The sequence below is a fragment of the Amblyomma americanum genome, chromosome 2 (genome assembly GCF_052857255.1).
Source record: "Amblyomma americanum isolate KBUSLIRL-KWMA chromosome 2, ASM5285725v1, whole genome shotgun sequence".
Lineage (NCBI taxonomy): Eukaryota > Metazoa > Arthropoda > Arachnida > Ixodida > Ixodidae > Amblyomma > Amblyomma americanum.
This window is the reverse complement of record NC_135498.1, coordinates 197,919,438-197,942,044: the sequence shown is the minus strand read 5'-3', so window position 1 is coordinate 197,942,044 and position 22,607 is coordinate 197,919,438. Positions and strand designations below refer to the sequence as shown.

Genomic DNA, 22,607 nt, shown 5'->3' with positions numbered 1-22,607 from the left:
AGGGTAGGGGGAAGTTCTTAGGACAAAATCAACCATGTTAGCTTAACTTGGACGAGTTCTGGTTGGTTGCGGTACTTTCTGCATAAGACTGAAAATTTTCCATAAATTCACACAAAATGCGCTCAGGACATGTACTGCAAAGCATGATCAATGATTTAGCCAGGCAAAGCAGAACGTTCGGTATAAAAATTAATGTGCACAAACCAAAGTAATGTTCAACAGTTTTAGAAGGTCACAGGAGTTTACGGTTAGTAGCGAGGTACTGGAAATGGTAAAGGAATACACGTACTAAGTCAAGGTAGTAACAACTGGTCAGGAATACGAGAGTGAATTTAACTAGAAAACTAAGAATGGGCGGACAGCATTTGTAAGGTTCTCTCAGAATATGAATGTCAATTTATTAGTCATACTCAACAAGTCTGGACAAAGCATTTTTGAGCGGGAGCAGTTTAAGAACGCCATTTTTTCATAGAATGTAAGATTTCAATATAACAATCCGCATGACGGCAGGCGAGTTTTTTTGCTATAAAACATTACTGCTATTGTCAAAATCCTTCCAAATTAGATTTTTACGGCAGTCTTAACTGTTCGATACGATTGATGCAAATGTGTTAAAAATTTGTTGCACATCAGAAGAATGAACGATTAGATTCAAGGTTTCATAACAGCATTTTAAAACTCTTAAATCTTAAGACTTTTTTCCCGAGAATGTTGGACATGATCCCTCAAGAGAAGTGTACGTATCAGCTGCATCTTACCGCTACTCAACTATGAGGTAGAAACGTGGAGGATAACGAAAAAGGTTCCCCTTAAGGAGAAAGAAGCGAGTAAGGAAAGGAAATTGATACGTGCACTGTTAAGAGACCGGAAGCGGGTAGAGTGGATGATGGAACAAGCGCGGGTTAATGACATACTGGTTCAAACCAGCAAGAAGAAATGGGCGTGGTCAGGGCGTGTAACGCGAAGGCAAGACAATTGATGGTCCGTAACGGTAACGAAGTGAATTTTAAGGGAATGCAAGCGCAGCAGGGAGCCCAAAAAGTTAGCGGGTGGATGATATTAACAAGTTTGCGGGGATATGATGGCCGCAGGTGACAAAGCACAGGGTTAACTGGAGATACATGAGAGAGGCCTTTGCCCTGCAGTGGGCGTTGTCTGGCTGATGATGATGACGAAAATTCGCTCTCGCCTGAGGCGCTTTTAAGAACTAGTATAGGGTGCGAGTAGGTAATTTTCAGTTTTGTTTATTTTCTTACTTGTTTCACAATTATCCTAAGGCCCTTCGTGCGAGAGTATTTCACAAGCGACACGTACATGCGCTTACAGGTCGAATTGTTCATCAATGGCAATTAGAAAATACATGAAAAATGCAGCACTAACTAAAAGCCGCTGCGGTTGCTGAGTGGTTATGCTACTCGGCTGTTGACCAGAAATGCGAAGATACCATCACTGCCGTGAATGTCGCATTGTCGATGCAAGTGAAATGCTAGAGGGCTGTGAATTGTGTGACGTCACCGAACCTTAACCCCAGGGGTGTAAACTATTCGAGCCCTCCACTACGGCGTTCCTCATAGCCTGAGTCGCTTTGGGACGTTAACCACTACAAAACCAAACCAAATTGTGGTAAAAAGTATACAAACTACATAGAAAGTACTTCCACCAATTCAGTGCTAACTATTACACACATCTTAATAAACACCCAATATGCATAACAAATTGAAGTCACTAGGGAGGAACTGTGCATATCGTGTAAATCACAACTTTGTCACTTAAAACATCGTTTAACTGGTCGGAAAATCTTAAGGAACGTTTGGTGGTGCATTCTGATAATTTAGAGCAAAACAAGCACAATTAGAGCGGTTGGAATGAGTCCATTAGGCCTTGCAAATCTGCGCTAGAAAGCTGTCGCGGTAAATGTAGCTGAGAACGCCTCAGAATGCGTAATAATAATTCCAAACTGAACCCTCAGAAACAAACTAAAAGACCGTTAGGCCAGCAAATGTCACGTTTTGTTTCTCACTAGATGGATTTCATGACTTGCGAGGATATTTTGTATCTCGCATGGTTTACGATTGCTTACCTATCTCGGCTGGTTTTAACGCTTTTATGTTTGTGTGTCCCATGATTAGATACGTATATATATGCGCCATGTAGAAAATCAATTGAAATCAGTTGAAAGTTTGCGCTCGTGTCTCGTGGTGGTCCTTCGTGGTGTTCCCTTGTCTAGAATCTAGCGCTCCCCAGTCTCAGTATAGGGAGTGTTTTATGTGAGGGCGTTGAAAAGAAGGAAGACCCCTTATGGTGACGTTAAAGAAGAAAGGGGGAGGGCCTCGTCTTGTGGGGTTCCTCTGGTGCCTAGTGTGATGATATCCCTGCTGAGTTCTCAAGAGTGGAGTTCTGCGGTTCGGTTGCGTAGCAAGTCTGCGATATAATTGTAGGTACCAGTGCCTAGATGCATTTCGGCGAGATTTGTCAAAATGGAGGCGTGTGATACGTTGTCAAACGCCTTGCTAACTGAAAGGCAAACACTGCAACTACGAAGACCGGAGCAGAAGAAAAACAGAACGAGCGCTGTTCACAACTGAAAGATTATTCGAAGAAAGCAACACAACATTAGGAAAAAGTGACCAACCTATCAAGAAGTACACAAACAAAAACCCGTGTTGTTATGTGGCATCCAGGCATGCAGTCTAACTATAATGCAGTAAAATAGATGGCTTAATGAAGCCCAACCTTGTTTTCTTCCTCATGTGGTAGGCTTCCATAATCTCACGTGTCAAACGAGACGGGTGCTTGTACAGGATGTCACAATAGTGCAAGAAAGGAAAACAAAATTTTCAGTCACGGACGTGGTCAACAAGATTAGTAGACTTGTTAGCATCCAAATTATTTGCATGCCCTTTCAAACATGTATTAATGCATCGCCCAGTTTGCCCGATATACACTTCTCCGCATCATATTGGGATTTTGTAAACTACCGCTTCTGCGCATGGCACATACTTTGTTTCGTTCCTAACCCCACAGGTTATGTCAGATTCTTTTAGTTGCTCGGCCTTTCTTTCCAGAATTGCAGAAGCCCTTTTAAGTTTCTTGGGCGCAGAGAAAACAACCACTACGTCATACCTTTTTGCCACATTTTGAAGATTATGTAACAGACAGTGTACAGAAGGCAGAATGGCAAACTTATTTTATTTCTTTCCTTCTTTTTGACTAGACTAGGTAACAGAACTGACTTTCTCAGCTCTTTTTCTGTCTTATTACATCCAAATAACACAACATCACTCTGGGTACCACCTTCCTTGAGTCTTTTAATTTGCTCATTGAAGCTTTTGGTTGTCATATGAATACAAGATTTTTGTAAGAGACAACAGAGATGAGAACACAATTCCTGTTTTGACTGTTTTGGGATGATGAGATTTATAATTTAACAACGGTATTTCCACTCTTCGAAGATATTCCCGACAGATATGGCCTGTCTCAACTTTCGAAATCAGATATAAAAACTGTAGCTTGCTATCAACCATGACCTCAGTGGTGAACTCAAGACCTAGAGCATATTCTTTATATACTTCTAGTACACCAATCATGCGCCTAGAAAAGTTACTTTTATCAATAAAAATTAATGAGTCATCAATATAACGAAACATTTGTGATGCCATTCCTGGCATAGCTTCTTGAATACCACGATCAACAAAAGACAAAAAATATCACTTATCACTGGTGCCACTCGAGATCCAATGCAAACATTCGCTTGCTGGGTATACAGTTAACATTTCCCATTCAACAAATATGGACTTCAAATAAAAAGACAGCAGCTCAAGAAAGCTAGCTACAGAAATGCCACAACGTCTAATTAACTGTTCATCATTACCTAGTGTTACACATTTCGAAACAGCCTTCATGAATTCATTGTGAGGGAGCGAATAGAAGAAATTGACCACGGCAACACTGAAAACCGTATATGGTCCCGGGTTTTTATGCCGAAGAAAATTTACGACACCCTTAGAGTTCCGAACTCTGAATGGCTCATTAATAGCCAAGGAACTCAAGTGTATCTGGAAATACTCTGAAATTTCATATTCCCAAGTGCTCTTCTCCGTCACAATAGCTCGAAACAATATGCCTTCTTTGTGCGGCTTTGCTGAGAAGAAAAAAAAATTAAACTAAGGCCTTTCGCCTTATTGACACCTGATTTGAGCCAGTCCAGGGTCAAACTCTCCAGCATGCGCAGAGCTCTGGCGTTTACCTTTCCTAGTTTTGTCAAAACAGGGACCAAGTTTTTCTGCACTGCCTTCATCGCCTTCAAAAAAATTTTTTTTTTGGAAAGGGTCAGAAAACATTCTTCTTTATAAGATCTCAGTAGCCTCAAATTGTTCGAATGCACTTAATTAACCAGATAACCATATCCCAGTCTATATTTTTCAGTCTTTATTCCTGACATAACCGCAGTACACTCCTAAACGCCTCTCGGTTTGTAAACGTCCTGTGCAAGACGAGAAATCGGCCGGGCGAGAGCCACCGTTTCCTCTTTTCGCAGATGCGGCTACACGCAGAACTTCGGTCCCTTTTGTAGCAAGCTGTTCTGCCTCTCTGGAATTGGCGTTTCACCCAGGAAGATACTTTCCCTGACCGCTGCGATGTGCCCGCTTCCTTTTTGATAGTTTTGGTCTCACCGTGGCCCAAAGGAACTCCCTATAGTTGTCAGAAGTTGCACACTAGTCCCGGAACATACGTAGGTGGCCGTGATGGTCTCCGCTCAGTTCACAAGCGACACGGAGGTGGTGTTTGAAGAATCGACTTTGATGCCACCATTCCGATGCCAGGACAGCGCTCATTCTGTTTTTCTTCGGCTCCGGTCTTCGTACTTGCGCTGCGTGCCTTTCAGTATCTGCCACCAACTCACCCGTTTAGCTGCTTGCCTTCCTGACGTCGAGGATAAAAATAGTCCGTGTGCCTCGGATGGGGCCTGGCTTGAGTATGTCGTGCTGTATTTCCCATATGTCTTGAGTGGAGAGCCCGGCTGTGAACGCGATCATAGTTGGCGGGAGGAAGTCTTCTTTGTGTGTTTGGGTTTGAAGCCTGTTGAGGATGACGTGCTCCATGACCTTACTGAGGCAAGATGTCAAGGAGATGGGTGGGAGATTGCCCAGCTCAACTTTTTTGCCCGGTTTAGGAAAGATCGAATGTCATTTTCGCATGCTTTTTGTTTGTTGGTTATATGACCGTCACCAGCAGCTGCAGTGGTCTTGATGTGATTGAGGCATCACGGACTTTGGATGTTGTGATGTCCGTGTCCATTTAGGAGTCTGGAAGTACCGTGTAGACCGCGGGAATGGGTATTTCGCTCTAGGTGTTAACGTACTTGTCTGTCAGGGCGTCGAGCAGACCCTCTTTTGTGCACTGAAGGGCATATGCTACTCAGGTGAGCTTCCTGTGTTATATGGCTTTAGTATAACTCAGATCGAGGAGACGTTTAAATATAAACTCTGAGTTTTTACAGCCAAACTGTTTGTTCTCGTGGTCACATGTTTGAGGCCATTTTTCGCGGCTAGCTTGGTGACGTAAATTTTGATTTCTCGCTCAAGGCGAGCGAAACGAAGCTTGAGAGGGCGGTTGTGTTTGCATCGGATACAGCGAGCATGAAGGCTGCGCTGTGCTTCCCGCAACATATGGATGAGTTTGGAGTTAGCTGTGGGGCCAGCGTCGGTCTGTGTGGCAGTTGAGGTGTCATTTTCGGCATCCTGGAGTCATGAGGCTTGTCCAGGCGTCCACGCCTTCAATGGAGATGGCTGCGCGTTTAGTACGTACGTACGTATCTGAACGCGCCCCATTTGGTGTGCTCCAGTGTGGCGAGGAGCCTGTCTATGTGTGGTTGTGAATGTCGTGCTTAGTGGTTGCTTCCTATGTTCATGCCGAGGTTCCCCAAGCGAGCGTGCCCGATGTTTCGAGCGAAAGTCAAGTCAAGACAGATGTCTCTTGTGACGCAGTGTCCGATGCAGGTGGGTCTGTCGGGGTCGAGAAGTAGTGTAAGTCCCAATGTCTGGGCGGTCTTCTACACTTTGGCTGCCTTACGGCCGGGTGTTTTGTGGGGATAGCCCCACTCCACATGCAGCGCGTTAGATTCGTTAGGCATGAGAAGCATTCCTGAGCGTGCGGCCATGCAGGCCTTAAGGACAAGGGTAGCTAGACGTGTGCTCTTATCACTCTGGAGGCTGTAGACATTTAGGATATGAATAGGGACATGTGATCTGGTGTTCAAGAGGATCTGCACGAAGCTGTGCGAAACTTCGGTCTAGCTTAGGTCCACTTGTTTGCCCGTTAAATTTCGATTGAGAAGTATGGTGATGTATTTTCGGCTTGAGGATTTTGTTTGTTGTAGGGGGCGCAAGTTTTCAAGTGTGTGGTTGCAAGTTTGGTGTCCGTGTATGTTTCTTGGAGTGCGATTATGTGAGGGCTGTGTCGCAGGGCCTGCAGGGTGTGCCCCAAGGTCCACCGCTTTGCCTTCAAGCGACTGCAGTTCTATTGCCAGACCATGAAGAGAGAATTAGCCGCCGCGTTTGCCGTACGGTTCGGGCCACTGCGAAAGCGCGACCGGTGATTTCAAAATTCCGCCTGCACGGGCGGGCTCCTGCACTTTCCGACGAGGCGACAATAATTGACAGGTTGCTAGCTAGGGAAATTGGGAGGGCTTGCAAAAATCGGAGAAGTGGTGGGCTTTAAGAGAATCATGATGGTGTCGATCCGTGTCGTAAGGGCTTGAATGTTCTCTTCCATAGTAGCGCAGCTCTCTACGAGGCGGCCGATAGTGGGAGTGAGTCGGAGTAGGGCTTCCTCAAATCTGGATATCCACGCATCACAGGCTTCAAATTTGGCGTCGAAGAAGAGGAGGGAGGGGACTGACGTTTTGTAGGCATACGGTGGTCGGTCTTCATGTTTGGATCAGTAATTGCGTCCCAGGTATGAGGGCAGGCCACCTGCTGCGGTTGCTGCTTAGGATTTGTGTCCACAGATTCTAACCTGTGAATTTTTGAGTTCACTTGAACAAATTAGATTTGGAGTTCCTTTACCATTCCTGAAAGCTTCATCAGCTACTAGTCGGGCGACGAGGCGGCTAGTTGTAGGAGTTTTCTAGCCGACATGCCTGGGTGTCTTGTTTCCCTGTTCAGCTTGAGGGCTTGCCCAGGGGCTGCGTGAGGCGGAGGTGGAACGGCTGCGGCTGCAGGGGCTGTCACTGGGGCTCTCGCTGTAGAGTGGGAGGAAGGTTTCATCCCGAAGTGGTTGGCGGCGACTGCAGGTATGGCCGCGTGACCGAGACTGGTGTCCCGAGTTTGTCTCACCTGAGTCGTCGTCAGTGTCGGCGGTTGGTGAAGAGGACTTGGGTGGGGTGGTAAGTGTGAAGCGGTATATTAAGCGTCTGCTGCCTGTAGGGTGCCCAACCTTGCAGACAATGCACGACGCTTGGCAAGTTTGAGTGGTTGGCTGGCCATGGAAGGCTCGTGCGCAGTGTCACAGTGGTGGCAGGTTGGCTGTCTTGGATGGGGCACACGTCTGCTCTGAGGCCCAGCTTTCGGCAGTTAAAGCACGCCTCAGGGCGGCGTTTGTCGGAAATACTTCGAAGGTGAGGCCGAGGCACCGCATGTAGTAGGGTAGCTTGGCACAGGCGATGGTGACCTCGAAGTGTTGTGTGCAGCCCATGGGGTGCCCGGCGACCACAGGGAGGTCCGGGATGCTGGCTTTGAGCTCGGCCTGCATCTCTGCGTCACACTTGTGGCTGTTTGCTCTGTAGATGGTCCCCTATGCCTAGTTATCGGGGGCTGGGGCGTACGTGGTGACCAGGATGGCGGTTTCGTCTAGGGTGATTGCTAAGGCCTTGGCATATTGGAGAGCGCGGGCATTGTTCGGGGTACTGACCGTGACGGTGTTGTTGCTTGGGTGGGTTCTAACTTGGTAGGCGGTGACAGCCACGTGACCATCGATCTGTGCAACGTCGCAAATAGCTAAAGAAAGCTTGGCGAGTCTGGCGGTGTTCAGGTCGACTGCACCTTGAGCACGAAGGACGATTTTATAGTCATCCGTAGGCAGGTGAGAGTGGTCGTCTTTCTGCAGGTGGCGGGGAGCTGGCTTGCGTGAGTTGTATAGGCAGCAGACGCCGGGCCGGAGGCCAGCGGCGTAGCCGGTGCGTCGGTCAGTGGTATCGGCGCTGCATTTCTAGCGCGATCCTTGTGTTGCGGGCAAGGTCCGCAGCCGAAATGTCCCTAAGAGTGCGGAGCTGTTAGGTTTTGCTCCCTCGGCCGGCCGTGGCCGTGGTAAAATTGATCGTAGAGAGAAAAATTCTCGCCTGAAGTGGTTGAAAGTTACACAGTCGTCGCTAGATAGGTAGCGAAGGATCCAGTGCAAACTCGGTGGCAGTCACTAGCAGAAAACAGGCTAAATTGCCGGAGGAACGCGGAATGCATCTAGGCTGGGTCTGCTCGCTCAGAGTGTTTCCCAGAATTCCATGTTCAGGAGACAAAACGGACCCGTAGTTGCTCATTCGCACTATCCTTGTGAGACCTCGTCAAGCACAAATGCTACCGGCAGAGGCTGCCTTCAATGAAGTTCATAGAGCTACGTTTCAGAGCGTCCTAAGTTTTACGCAACGGGACCCTAAACCTGGTTTGTAGTGTGATCAGTACAAGCGTTAGAGGAATAATAGCAGACTTTCACCTGTTCCGAGAAATAAGGAAGGACCGCAGTAAATTTTTATCTGCCAAAAGAAAGCGTCCTGGAATATTTATTTACAATAACTAAGCATACCGATCGTATCTGAACGCATCTCCTCAATATCTAAATGGTTTCTAGGTCTGTGGGGTTTAACGGCCTATATTGACTCAGGCTATGACGGACGCCGTAGTGGAGGGCTCCGGATAACCTACTTGGGGTTCTGTAACCTGCACTAACATCGCACAGTACATTGATCGCTAGCATTTATCTGCACTGAAATGCCACAGCCACGACCAGGATCTAATCTGCGCCTTTAGGATCACCATTTGAGCAGCATAACCATTGAGCCACCGCGGCGGTTTTGCATCTACAGATCTGATCGTGGCAGCAGCCCTAAATGCGGGGAAAGGAGGGCGTGTTGAGAAATTTGGGGCAAATTCCTCCCAAACTTTGTAGTTCGCATCACGTGTCAGCCCGACTGGTAATACATGGGAGCACTCACGTAAAGAATGCGTTCTCGGGGTATCCTCGTGCATCGAAGCAGGCGGTGATGTTGGCGATGTCTGAGTAGGCTGCCTTAGCCACCTTGCCGCACACGGTGAACACGGTGGCATTCTTGCCAGGGTCATAATACTCCTCCTGGGTCTTGGTGTACACGTTCTCCTTGGCGATCTGGCATTGACGCTGCGCGTACGCGCACCCACAGGTTATGCTGCCAAACAACTTGCTTGGTTCGGGTCAATCATTTTGTCACTTACTTCAGCTGTATCGCTTCTGGCTCGCATTCTTCTCTTTGGGGCTAATTGCTTACTTCTCTCTAGTCTATATGTACCAAAGTTGATGTTTTTGCATTATCAAGTATAGAGTAATTAAGACATTAAGAACATTGAAACAGCTGGAAACAATCTGTTACAGGCAAGCATTTTTTACAGACTAGCATTTGCGCTCTGCTGAGCGCGTTTCTCCAAGTTCCAATTACAGCATGAAGAAAGCTTAGCCGCCATTTCAGCACTAACAATAAGTCAACTAACTTAGATAAATAACCTCAAATCAGAGGTGTAATTTGAAAATCAGTGGAATATCGGAGGCCATTCAAATCTCTTTCGTTCTAATAAAGAAACTGATTATACGAAAGCTACTTGTTTGTTGAATCGCTACATCGCATTAGAGAAGCGGACAGCACCGCTTCTCATTTCGGCTCTCGTTAAAGTAAACAAAGAAAACCCCAATTTATTGACGCTGTCCTCCCTAGCCACATGAATTCAAACTTGGAACGACTTCGCCAATAGCCGAGAGCAGATGTTAACGGCTACCGTCTCGTTGGCCTTCCTCTCGCGGCAGTTGAGGTCGGAGGCGCCCCACCAGGTGTAGCAATGGCTCCAAGGCAGCTCCTGCTGAAACGTCTGCAGGAAGTAGAAGAAGACGCAGGCGTTCTCGAACGCCTTGTATGCGCCGATCACGAATGTCTTCAGCAGCATGGCCATGCCAATGCCTGGGCCAGAGAAAGCGATGAACTCGCACCTACGCGCCCGCAGAGAAAACAACCTGTCGGACCTACTTCTAAGACTAGTTTGACCCAAGGAAGCGTGCATCGACAACTGTTGCCCAAGGAAATTTGGAGATTGATCTCAAGTGATACAGGACGACTACTTCAGGATGCAAATTTCAACTTTTGCAGTGTACGAAATTCTATATGTTCTCAAAACAAAGCCGTCTAAGGAGGCTGCGTAGTCTGCTATTCCCACTGGAAAACCACGGAGGCTTTCCCCTATTTTGTCTGCATCTCAATAGTTTTGAACATATTGCTGATGAAAATCAATAAGATCAAGCCTTCAAAGTCAGGGTACTTGAAAGTCATTATTCATTCGCCTCTGTTTTTCGCAAAACTTAACCCCTCTATGTCTTCATATTTGGTGATTTCTCAGACAAAAACAACCGTCCTGAGGATGTCCTCAAATGATGACAACGTCGTCATCCCGAACAGCAAATTCTGAGTACCTTTTGAGTGCATCGTTGGCTAAATGTCCTCATGAGGATGTCCTCAGTTTGTACTTTGGTATATGGCTCGAGGGTTAAAATTCTTCAAATGTCCTACAATTGTCCTATCCTAGGATAGTACTGCGGAACCGAACTCAAATAAAACAAGCTTTATCTCTCGCACTCGGCTTTCATTAACTAACAGCCGGTTTTTGTGTGCACGATATGTGTGTACGAAAGCGATCTAATGAAGGAAACCGTTGGGGCTCTAAAAATTATATGCTTTGAGGAGATACCTCAAAGGAGTATAGACACTTAATTTTGCATGTTTTCTTCTCAAGGATGCGGAACACACTATAATGCATGAATCGCCATGTGGTGTTCGCCTATGGCCATTAAACAACTTATAATCGAATTTTTCTGTCATGCTGTTACGGTTTCGGTTTCGACAGCCGAACTATGGCTGTGACGTCAGAGTGGATTTAGGTCACATGAAGCTTCCAAAAACTGCGATATAATCGCTGCTATCGCTTTAATTCACTACAGTCCTGAAGCCTTCCTTAAAAGCCGGAATGACAACGAATGCAGGAGCACCTATTACATTGCTGATTTTCGTGCCTCACGTGACCTATAACCTCTTTATAAAGTCACAGTCATCGTCGGCTGTATAAAACAAGAACGAAACGGCACCAGAAACAAGTTCGATTTTAAATTATTTAGCGGCTGCAGGAGGATTCTACATGGTAATCCGTGTACAATAATGCCTTACACCTCATTACAAATAACGAAACACACCCAAAAGTTAGATGTCTATAATCCTTTCAGATACTTTTGGTTTTGCACCGGTTCTTATGCATCGCATGCTCCTGATGGGGTTGGACTATTTCGTTTTTTGGACCTCTCGTCTCTTTTATTCAGGAAGCACAATTCAGCTTAGGAGAGCTACTCTCTGCGACCCCTGGTAAACCCTCTGTTTTTGCTTAGTCCGGTTACTTTCGCTTACATTATTTTTGAATAACGCTACCATAAAAACGAAAGGTCTTGAAGGCCGAAGAGTTCTACATAAATCTATACAGTAGATAATGTAATCAGAACATTAATCAGCGAGAGAGAGTAGCGCACATAAATGCGTCATCCTCCCAGTAACGAAAGAAGAAGTAGAGGCAGCCTTAGGAGCAATAGAAAGAGGAAAAGCAGATGGTGAGGATCAGGTTACAGCAGATCTGTTGATGGACGGTGGGGATATTTTGCTAGAAAAACTAGCCACCCTGTGTACGCAATAGCTTATAACCTCGACCGTACTGGAAGCTTGGATGAACGCAAACATTATATTAAATAATAAGAAGGGAGACTCCAATGACGTGAGAAATTACAGACCTACCAGATTACCTTCCGTGGCCTACAAGGTATTTACTAAGGTAATCGCTAATATAGTGCGGGCAACCTTAGACTTTATTCAACCAAATGGTCACCCAGGGTTTCTAAAAGGATATTCCTCAATATACCATATTCACACTATAAGTCAGGTGATAGAGAAATGGGCAGAATATGACCATCCCCTATATATAGGCTTCATTGTACGAAAAAGCATTTGACTCGGTGGAAATCTCAACGGACATAGGGGCATTGCGGAATCAGGGTGTTGAAGAGCCTTATGTCAACATACTGGAAGATATATATAGCAACTGCATAGCCAACATATTATTCCCTAAAGTCAGCTATGAAATTCCGATAAGGAGGTGCGCCAGGCAAACAGACACGATGTCGCCAATGCTATTCACCGTCCTTTTACAAGAGGTATTCTGAGGCCTGAAGTAGGAACTAATGGAGACAAGAGTTAATGGAGAATGCCTAAATAATCTGCGATTCGCTGATGACATTGCATGCTGAGTCACTCAGGAGGTGAACTGCAAATCATGATCAATAAGTTAGACAGGCAGAGCAGACCTATGGGTCAAAAATTAACATGCAGAAACCAAAGTAATGCTGAAGAGTCTAGCAAGAGAAAAGCAGTTCCAATTGGCAGCGAGGGGCCGGAAGTGGTAAAGGAATACGCCTACTTAGGGCAGGTAGTGACAGCTGTTGCAGATCATGAGACTGAAACAACTAGATCAATAAGATTGGGGTGGAGCGCATATGGCAGGTTCTCTCAGATCCTGAATGGCTGTTTACCAATATCGCTCAAGACCAGTGTGCAGCAGCTGTATCTTACAGGTACTTACATGCGGGCTAGAAACTTTGAGGCTAATGAAAAGGGATCAGCCTAAGATTACGACAACGCAGCGAACCATGGAAAGTAAAAACAATAGGTGTAACGTTAAGAGACCGGAAGCGCACAGAGTGGGTGACGGAACAAACTTGGATTAATGACACCCTCATCGAAATCAAGAGGAAGAAATAGGCTTGGGCAGGACATGTAATGCGAAGGCAAGATAACCGTTAGTCCTTAAGGGTAACGGAGTGGATTCCAAGAGAAGGCAAGAGTAGCAGGGGGCGGAAAATGGTTAGGTGGCCGGTTGAGATTACGAAGATTGCACGCAAAGGCTGGGCGCAGCTGGCAACGGAGAGGGTTAATTGGAGAGACAAGGCAGAAGTATTTGCCCTGCAGTGGGTGCAGTCAGGCTGATGATGATACAAATCTTGAATTAGTACTGAAAATGACCCCAAACATGATCGTCTAGACATCCTGAGTATGTGCAACGAATGGACAAATGGATCCCAGCTGGACTGATTGATGACCAGTTAGAGACAACCTGAGGACGTGTGAACATCCTGACACGAGCATCCTGAGGTCATACTCAGGACGTCTTTATGCGGTCTGGGTTAAAAGCGTGTAGGTAATCAAATGGCAAATGCGATCATTTAAATGTACAGTGAGCACAAATTGAAGCTGGCCGGCATCTATAGTATGCGGTAATATTGAAACAAAGACGCCGGTTTTGGTAAAAATGGGACGCTTAATAAGCTGGGAAAACCGTAACATTAAATACACGTGTTGCCACAACTGGCCTATAACGTGGACACGATTTCCTTGTGTGTATCTCAGAGGCTAGGCTACGCAGTCATTCTTTTGACTTAGGTGATTTTAGAATGCTTCTCGGTATAGACGTCACGTATTTTAAGTAAGTAGCAGAAAAAGGTTTAAATGAAATTTTCTCAGCAACTGGTGAGCGCGTCGATGTGGCACAAATAAAAACAAACCTTAGTAGAACCTATTTTTTTTAACTGGAAACAAATAACGATGGAGTGGCCCTGAGCTTTGTTTTATTATCAGGCCGATCAGAAATAAATTTTGCGTCACCTTAGAATAGTGTTGACCCACTGTATATACAAATGAAGCCGATGACTTCCTTAGAAAGTACACATTATACTTTGAATTTTTAGTCTCCATGTGTGTACTTTGTTTCTATACGGCTAGACCTTTTCCTCTGTCTTCTTTTCCTCAAATTGAAAAATATCCAGAAGCGGGTACGCACCCTTCCCGACGGGGACACAGGTCCAGATCTCAAGGCATCCCTTTCCTCGGAACTGACCAATCAGCATTTCGAAGGCGGCCATGGGAACACCAACCGCCAGCAGGATAACCGCATACGGGAAGAAGAAGCACACTGCGAAGTTAACAAAGGAGAAAAAGTAAATGAGAAAACCCTACAGCCTTTCTTTTTTATGCCCGAGCGTTCGTCCATACGTGCCCAGCAGTACTAAGGGGCAAACTGATCCTAACAGGATTGAAGCGATTTTGAAGCACATCCCAACTCAGTGCTCTGCAGTCAACGGTACAATAGCTCGCTTCTTTTCAGTGTGTTAGAAGCACTTATTCAGCAGTAGTGCCTGTTCGTCATATCAATGCAGGTGGTCTCTTCTTTGACGCTACTGGAATTATAGTGTTTCGGATCACACCATAGGGTTGCAACAATGTAAATTTTGTCGTTACAAAAATAAGCATTATGTTTCTGTTGTCACGTTCATGTAATCCTTGCGACATAGAAAATCACCTTGAAGTCAAGTTTTTATGTTTTTAAACTATAAGAACTGAGCAGAGACTTTTTTACAATGGTACTGAAGGCTTTTTTATGTCATTATCGATCACGACCTCAAGTGACTTTCCTCGCCGATAACCCCCATGCATTAATATACCACAAAATAATCAGATGTGGTTGTAAATTTACTTTTTTATGCAATTACACATTACAACATGCGATAACACATTAAAACATACATTACACATACAACACCCTCTTGACATTGACGAAGCGGTTTTGATGATTAATACCGCAAGGGCTCCACTTAGCAGCGAACGGGTTTGTTTTCATGCATAAAATTGATAATTTTAAAGCAAGGGTGCAGAGAACCCAACTTGAACGCCTACTCGCTTTCCGATTCTTTTCAAATTATTAGATGTCTGATGTACACATGGGATTACAGCTACTTTTCTGCAATCATTCCTCGCGTGTCTCACTCTTTTCTTCCTAAGCATACATTAAGCCACAGCGCAAACAAGCGATTCCGTGTAGCCAGCATCATAAAGCCTCCTAATCTCTAGCGCGGGGCTCTACGGAGAACACGTACAGAAGACTGAGATAGCGCATTGCTGATACAGTATTTCTGTATACCTCGTTTTAGTAATCTAATCAAATCAGTTTATTCAAACATCCTAAGATGCTTAGGGGCACGGACAGAAAGCCAAAGTGGCTTGACGAGGTCCGTGCTCTTTACAAGGCATACAGTCGAAAACGCGGAATGTATGAAATACAGGTAGTGAATTAGCAGAAAACGCAGCTTCCCACAAGGCAGAAAGGCGTAAAAAAATAAAAAAAATGCAGACAACAAAAGGCAAACAAACTTGAGGTTTCCGAATCATGAAAACATGTAGAGCACAGAAGTGGCTAAGAATAAAAAAAAGCACGGCAAGAAAGTGGAGTGAAGAAAAAACGAGGACAAAATAACACACATCGCTGTAGCTATGCTTATTTTTCTCATTACACAAACAAAACAAAGAAACTCACTATATTGGCGCTTATATTTCTTAGTTTCGAGAAACATTATGCGTGGATCCCTGAACGATTTGTTGAAGACATCTCGGTTATCTTCTCTTCACAGTTCGTTCAGGATAGCTGGCAGACGATATTTCAACATCTGTTTCCCGTAATTTGTGCGGCATACTAGTTTCGAGTGTGCAGATACCGCAGGGAGCAGAGCTTTTTTCGCTCGAGGTTTATTACCCCAACAGGTGGAAGTCAGCGCTCTTTTTTTCTTGTGCCCTTGTCTTCCTTTCTTTCTACTTGCGCTGAAACTGAAGACAAGTGGGCTTCGCCAGTTGCGGGGTTCACCGACTGTAAGTATTTTTACGTAATGTCTATAAGCTAAATATTGTTCGGTAATGTCTACAGCGTAGCGTAGGACGATGCATTTGTTCCCCATGGCAGACATCGGAAAAGGGCCGAGCAATACAAAGCCGACGCAGGAAAACGGGTCTACCGGTATGGGAATCGGATGAAGGTGACCGGGAGGTGAACGGAGGGCGTCTTCTGGCGCTGGCAGAGCTGGCAAGCGGCCACATAGCGCCGGACAGAGCGGTACAGACTTGGCCAAAAGAAGCGGTGGCGCACGCAGTCGTGCCTGCGGAATACACAAGAAGACCTGCCGTGGGAACACTTTAGAGCTGTTCAAAGAGGCTGCAACACTGGTGTTGGGGGGCCACGAGCAAGAGCTCAGTGTCGTCAGGCCGCATATTGCGCCGGTAGACGATGATCTCGTGGAGCACGAACTGGGCGAGGGAAGCATAAGAGCGGTTGCGGCGAGGCGGTCGATGAGGAAGCGTAACGAGGTATCTTAGCGTTGTTCTTGAGCAATGTTGCGAAATCTGATACGAAAAAACGCTGGCGTCAGCCTCACATTCGTTGGAGGAAGGCGGATGGAGATGGTGACGGGACTAGCAATCTGCATCTTGATGCAAGTGGCACGACTTGTGGACGAGAGGAAATGTATATTCTTGAAGGCGAAGAGCCCAGCGCCATAGCCTGCAGATAAGGTCTTTGAGGAAACTAGGCATAGGTAAAAACCAGCTGTATGTGTTAAGAGAGAGGGCATTGTCAATAACAATATGGATAAGGAAATTAAAATAGCCGAAGAGTTCTATATAAATCTGTGCAGGAGCCAATGCAACAGAACGTTAATGATGGGGAAAGTAGCGCACAGCAATGCGTCATCCGGCTAGTAACGAAAGCGGAAATAAAGAAAGCCTTAGGAGCAATGGAAAGGGGAAACGCACCTGGTGACGATCAGGTAACAGCAGATCTGTTGAAAGACGGAGGGGAGATTTTGCTAGAAAAACTTGCCAACCATTATAAGCAATGCCTTATGACCTCGACCGTACCAGAAGCTTGGAAGAACGCAAATATAATCTTAATTCATAAGAAAGGAGACGCTAAAGACTTGAAAAATTATAGATCGATCAGCTTACTGTCCGTTGCCTACAAGGTATTTTCTAAGGAAATCGCTAAAAGAGTCAAGGCAACCTTAGACTTTAGCCAACCAAAAATGGATCATATTCACACTATCATTCAGATGATAGAGAAATGCGCAGATTATACTGTAGAAGCTTGGGAATGTGGGTGTGACATTGTTTTTCAGCAGCGCAGGGGACAAAGGTAGGCTGGGATAAATACACCAAAAAGGTTTTCTACCATGTAGCAACATTGTTGTGTACAGGTTTCCGCTTTCAGTTGGTAAGCACTACACGAAACAAACTGGTCGTTGCCTCAGCGACCGGCTGCGGGAACACAGCTTCAACGTGAGCGGCACCGCATCCTGACATCTTGGCATTCATTGCAGATACTGCACAGGGGAGAGAAAAAAGAAGAAATCGCCGTGTTATCCAATTTTCAGTCAGTGCCGAGTGCTGTCAGATCATTGAACAAAAATCACTTGTGATTCTAATGAAGCCCATGAAATTCATAGACTCAAAGTTGAATGCGTAAGCGTTTCCTCAATAGCTCTGTCTGAAAAAGAACTAAGTTTTCTTGACGAGAATAGAAAAACGTGTGCAGCTGGCTCTTGTGCCACTGTAGCCTTGTGCTCAGGAATTGTCATTATCGCCAATCTGTGTTCTGTTTATCTGTCTTTTTCTTTTGAGATTGCTTGCCACTGTATTTAAGAAGTGGAAATCGCCTCAATAAAAACCAGTTGTAAGTTTAGCGCCGTGTCTGTGCACTTTTCGCGTCTTTTGTCCCCTGCGCAGCTGAAAAACCGCGCAGAATATAACCAACTCCTACATATTGTCTTCATTGATCAGGAGAAGGTATTTGACTCAGTGTAACCTCAGCAGTCATACAGGCATTGCGGAATCAGGGTGTAATGAGAATTGTGTCAAAATCCTGGAAGATATATATAGGAACTGTACAGCTACCATAGTCCTCCATAAAGTCAGCAATAAAATCCCAATAAGGAAAGGCGTCAGGCAAGGGGACACGATGTCGCCAATGCTTTGCACCGTCTGTTTACAGGAGGCATTTCGAGGCTGATGACATTGCTTTGCTGAGTCACCCAGGAGGCTAACTGAAAATCATGATCGATGATTTAGACAGGCATAGCTGTACGGTGGGTCTAAAAAATAACATGCAGAAAACCAAAGTAATGTTCAACAGTCTAGCAAGGAAACAGCCGTTCACAATTAGCATTGAGGTGCTGGAAGTGGTAAAGGAGTTCGTCTACCTTAGGGCAGGTAGTGACAACTTATCCGGGTCATGAGAGGGAAATAACTAGAAGGATAAGAATGGGGTGGAGCGCTAATGGCAGGATTTCTCAAATCATGATTATCAGGTCACCAATATCCGTCAACAGAAAATTGTACAACAGCTGTACCTTACCGGTTCTCATTTACGCGGCAGAAGCGTGGAGGGTAACGAAAAGAGTTCTGCTTAAGTTAAGGACAACACAGCGAGGCATAAAAAGGAAAATGATCAAGCGCGTGTAAATGACACCCTAGTCGAATTCAGGAGGATGAAATGGGCTTGTGTAGGGCACGTACTGCGAAGGCAAGATAACCGCTGGTCCTTAAGGGTAATGGAGTGGATTCCAAGAGAAGGCAAGCGTAGCCGAGGGCGGCAGAAGGTTAGGTTGGCGAATGAGATTAGGAACTTTGCAGGGATAGGGTGGGTGCAGCAGGCAAATGAGAGTGTTAATTGGAGAGACATGGCAGAGGCCTTTGCCCTGCAGTAGGTGTAGTCAGGCTGATAATGATGATGAAGGTCTTTGACCAAAGAAAGCCAGCATAAGGCTTGGCGATTCGTCATAACAGAGAAGGGGTGCCCAGACAACTGATGGCGGATTTTGGTAATTGCCCAGACGAGGGCGAGGCATTCCCACTCAGTGATGGAATAGTTGCGCTCTGACACAGAAAGGAGGCGGCTGGCGTACATAACGACACGTATCTGATCGCGTTGCCGCTGAGCAAGCAGGTCACCAATGCCATAACCGTTCCCGTCGTTCCTATGTTCTGTAGGGGCTGTAGGATCAAAGTGATCCAGAAAAGGTGGAGAGGTGAGGACACTGAGAAGGGTTCTGAACGCGAAAGCTTGGTCGGCCCCCAAGAGAACAGGACGTCCTTCTTGAGAAGCGTGCAACGTGAAGGGATAATCCAGCAATGTTCTCTTTGATCCGGTGGAAATATGAGCAGAGCCCGAGGAAGCTGTGTACGTCACCGGAGGAACGCGCAGTAGGAAAGGAACTCGCAGCGCGGTCTTTGTCGTGGTTGGGTTGGATCCGAGTAGAATCTACCAAGTGGCCGAGAACCATGAGCCGATGGCGGCTACAGGCACATTTTATCCAGTTCGGCTGAAAACAGGTTTGGCGGAAGGATGGCTGAAAGCGATGCAAATGTCTGAAATGTGGACGAAAAAACGATTACATTCTAAGTTCCAAAGGCACGTGCTCCATTTGAATTTGCGGAGGAGGGAGTCCTTCATACTCTCAGAGGTCGCAGTAACATTGCAGAGACCAACAAACATGACTTCAAATGGATAAGGCCGTCCGGTGTGACAAAGACGGTTTTCTCACAGTCTCTTTCGTCGACAGCAATCTGCCAGTACCCTAAGCGAAGATAGATGCAGGAAAAGTTGCTGGCGCCGTTAAAATAGTCGATAGCGTCACCAGTTTGAGGCAGAAGGCAGACGTCGTTCTATGTGGCGGTATTCAGGTGGCGGTAATCGACGCAGAGTCGGGAGGTTTGATCTTTCTCTCTAAACACCCCGACAGGGGATGCTCAAGGTGTACTCAAATGCTCGATAATGTTTCGGGCCAACAACTGGCGACTTCCGCCTCGATGACACGGCATTCAGAGAGAGAGAGACAATATAGGGCCGTCTGTGAATAGGGTACGCATCGTAGGTGTCAATGCGGTGGGCGACAACAGAGCTTAGACCCAAGGGACGGTCATCAAAGCAAAAAATATCGCTGTCGGAGGACAAGAAGATGTGAGGGGCTGTGGAGCCGGCAGGGCACAGACCTTCCGCGATCACCCTGGAAATAGGGTTCGCACGGGTGGGCTGCGATGCAGGGGCGTTGGAGATTACAGTAATTGTATCAGGATCTAGGGCAGAAACTGTCCAATTGGTCAGCGGGGACAAGTCAGCAAGTTAAATTCCTGCGGGAATAACTTCTGGAGACAGGCTGAAGTTGAGGACAGAGAGGTAGGTGTAGTTCTTTGTGATGTGGACAACGGTGTGGGGAAATACAACGTCATGCTGCGAAATCTCAGCGGGGATAGGGCAAGCGAGAGTCTCCATCAGGGACGGGAGGAGAAGGCGACACAAGGATGTAGACGGTGTCACCTTTTCGTGCACTCCCAGACATTCTTAAGAGTGTGGGGGCAGCAGTCTCGGTCAAAAAGATATGCCCTCGACTCAGCGTTGCAAGCTCAGCCGGAGACCAGCTACCAAGTGACAAAAGGGGTGGTCGTTTGGAGCCAAAGGTTCACAAAATGAAACAAAGACGCAGAGAAGACAACTCTGCGTCTTTGTCTTTTTTTGCGCTCGTTAACCATGAATGCAATAGAGAGGATTTCAAAATCACTCGTACGGGCACATAGAAAGTGATTTGCAATACAATGCAATTCGTGCAAAGTATCACTCGAGAGAGATCACAATTCAACAAAAACTTTGCACCCGAAGTGCACTAACCGAAACTGCCGTGCTTTCACTAGACGCGCCTTCATTCACTTCGAACCGGGTTTGGTTCCCACGTAGAGCACATTTTTCTTCCGTTTTTTTTTATGAATTGAGGCTGTGGCAAGGCCATGATTGCGCCATTCAAGGTCATTCGTACCGAAAGAGCGAAATCGGCGCCGCTCGGCTAGCAAAGCTTTCAGTTTCAAAAGAATGCAACAAAGAGGTGCCGTAGTGGAGGGCTGCGTATAACTTTCACCACCCGATGATATTCACCGTGCACTGACATTGCACAACACACAAGCGCCTTTTTGAGTTTCGCTTCCAGCAATACGCGGCCGCCAAGGCCGGGTTCGAATCTGGGACAGCCGGCTTTTTAGCCGAGTGCTCTTACCATTGAACCACCGCGGCGGGTTGCAGGCTCGTCCGCTAAGCGTTTTCGCCTCCGTAGCTCTCGCTCCTAGGAGGTCTTCGTCGCCCGCCGTTCCTCGGTCAGGCTACGCCAACGATCGGATTCTCGCTCCGTGACAAGCACAAGACGGCGAGCCTCGCGAGCACGAGCGCGACGAGCTTTCATTTCATTTTCTTTATTCGCTTACACCCCGGCAAAGCTTTGCTTGTTACGCTCGTTCTTTCATTTATGCATTTTTTTGTTTCTCTTGAGAGTACTTATGAAAGGGTTATAAAAGGGCAGTTGCTGCGTAATCCCCGCGCAGGTTTTTCGCTTAGTTATTCGGATTGTGCGGCCGCCGCAGAAAGGCCTTCACGCAGCTCCCTCGCACAAAGCGCTTCGCTTCCGAGCTGCAGCCGCTCGGTGGGAGAGAGAAACGCAGATTCAGTTATACAGGCTCACGTGGCCGATGGACTTCATGGCTCCGTGAGCGAGAAACGGGTGGAATAGCTGCGTTTATGTCTTCTTTCGTTCCCCTGTCGGCAACAGCGTCTCTTACCCTTTCTTCTTTCTCACATGCCGGCCATACATTCATTGTCTCATCTTTCTTTTTTGGTCTTCCCCATCGGTGACATTGGACGGGCTTCATCTAAGCGATGGGTAGAGGTGAGCTCTGTATAACGGCGCGTGCTCTGAGAGGTCAGCCCAAAATAATCAATCGCAGATGGCTTAAAATATTGCAGAGCACTCTACTACAGCTTCTCTGATAGCTCACTTGGTGCTTGGCGAAGTGCACACCCTCAAAATATTGCCTCCTAGGCTGAGGTCAGATTATATACGTATTGCGGAATAAAAGACATGCAATGTACCTGATAAACGAATGTGAAAAGTCGGCATGTCATTTTGCCACGGTTTAACAAAACAGGAAGTATTGTCACCCTCTCTATGGGTTTGGCGCATTGATTTTTTTTCCTGGGAAAACCGATGAGGTGTATCATAAAACGCGTCAAAGGACAGAGTAAGAATTTTTAGAATTAATAGTTGTTTGATATTATATTTTGTTTCAGATCGCTGCGTCTTTCAAAAAAACTGAAAACAGATGAAGATCTTATAAGTGCATTATCTCCTAAAAGTAAACTAGGGTGGAAGGGAATGCGTTCTTTGTAAAATACAGTAAAATATTTTTTCCTTAGCCGTTCGAGCTCTGCGCAAGAGAACAGGATGTGATTTACTGTGAGCTCATCTGCACATTTCTAACATAAATATCTGTCTTCCTTTGTCATTAGAAAGTTATGTGTTAGGTGCGTGTGTCCAATACGAAGACGGCATAAAATAACTTAGATGAAACGTTTTTGGTGTGGGCATGACTTCCA

The 22,607-nt window shown here is 46.1% G+C and overlaps 1 protein-coding gene across 1 annotated transcript in view; it reads right to left on the bottom strand.

Moving 5' to 3' along the window:
- Positions 1-14,216, bottom strand: part of LOC144120319 (sodium-dependent acetylcholine transporter-like) — a 134,515-nt gene extending 120,299 nt beyond the window's left edge. The window contains exons 1-3 of the mRNA XM_077652702.1: positions 14,157-14,216; positions 10,017-10,195; positions 9,206-9,387 (exon numbers count right to left, since the gene is read on the bottom strand). Coding sequence (XP_077508828.1) covers positions 9,206-9,387; positions 10,017-10,187 — 353 coding nt within the window. The 5' untranslated portion in view covers positions 10,188-10,195; positions 14,157-14,216. The remainder of the gene's footprint in view (positions 1-9,205; positions 9,388-10,016; positions 10,196-14,156) is intronic.
- Positions 14,217-22,607: the final 8,391 nt, after the last annotated feature.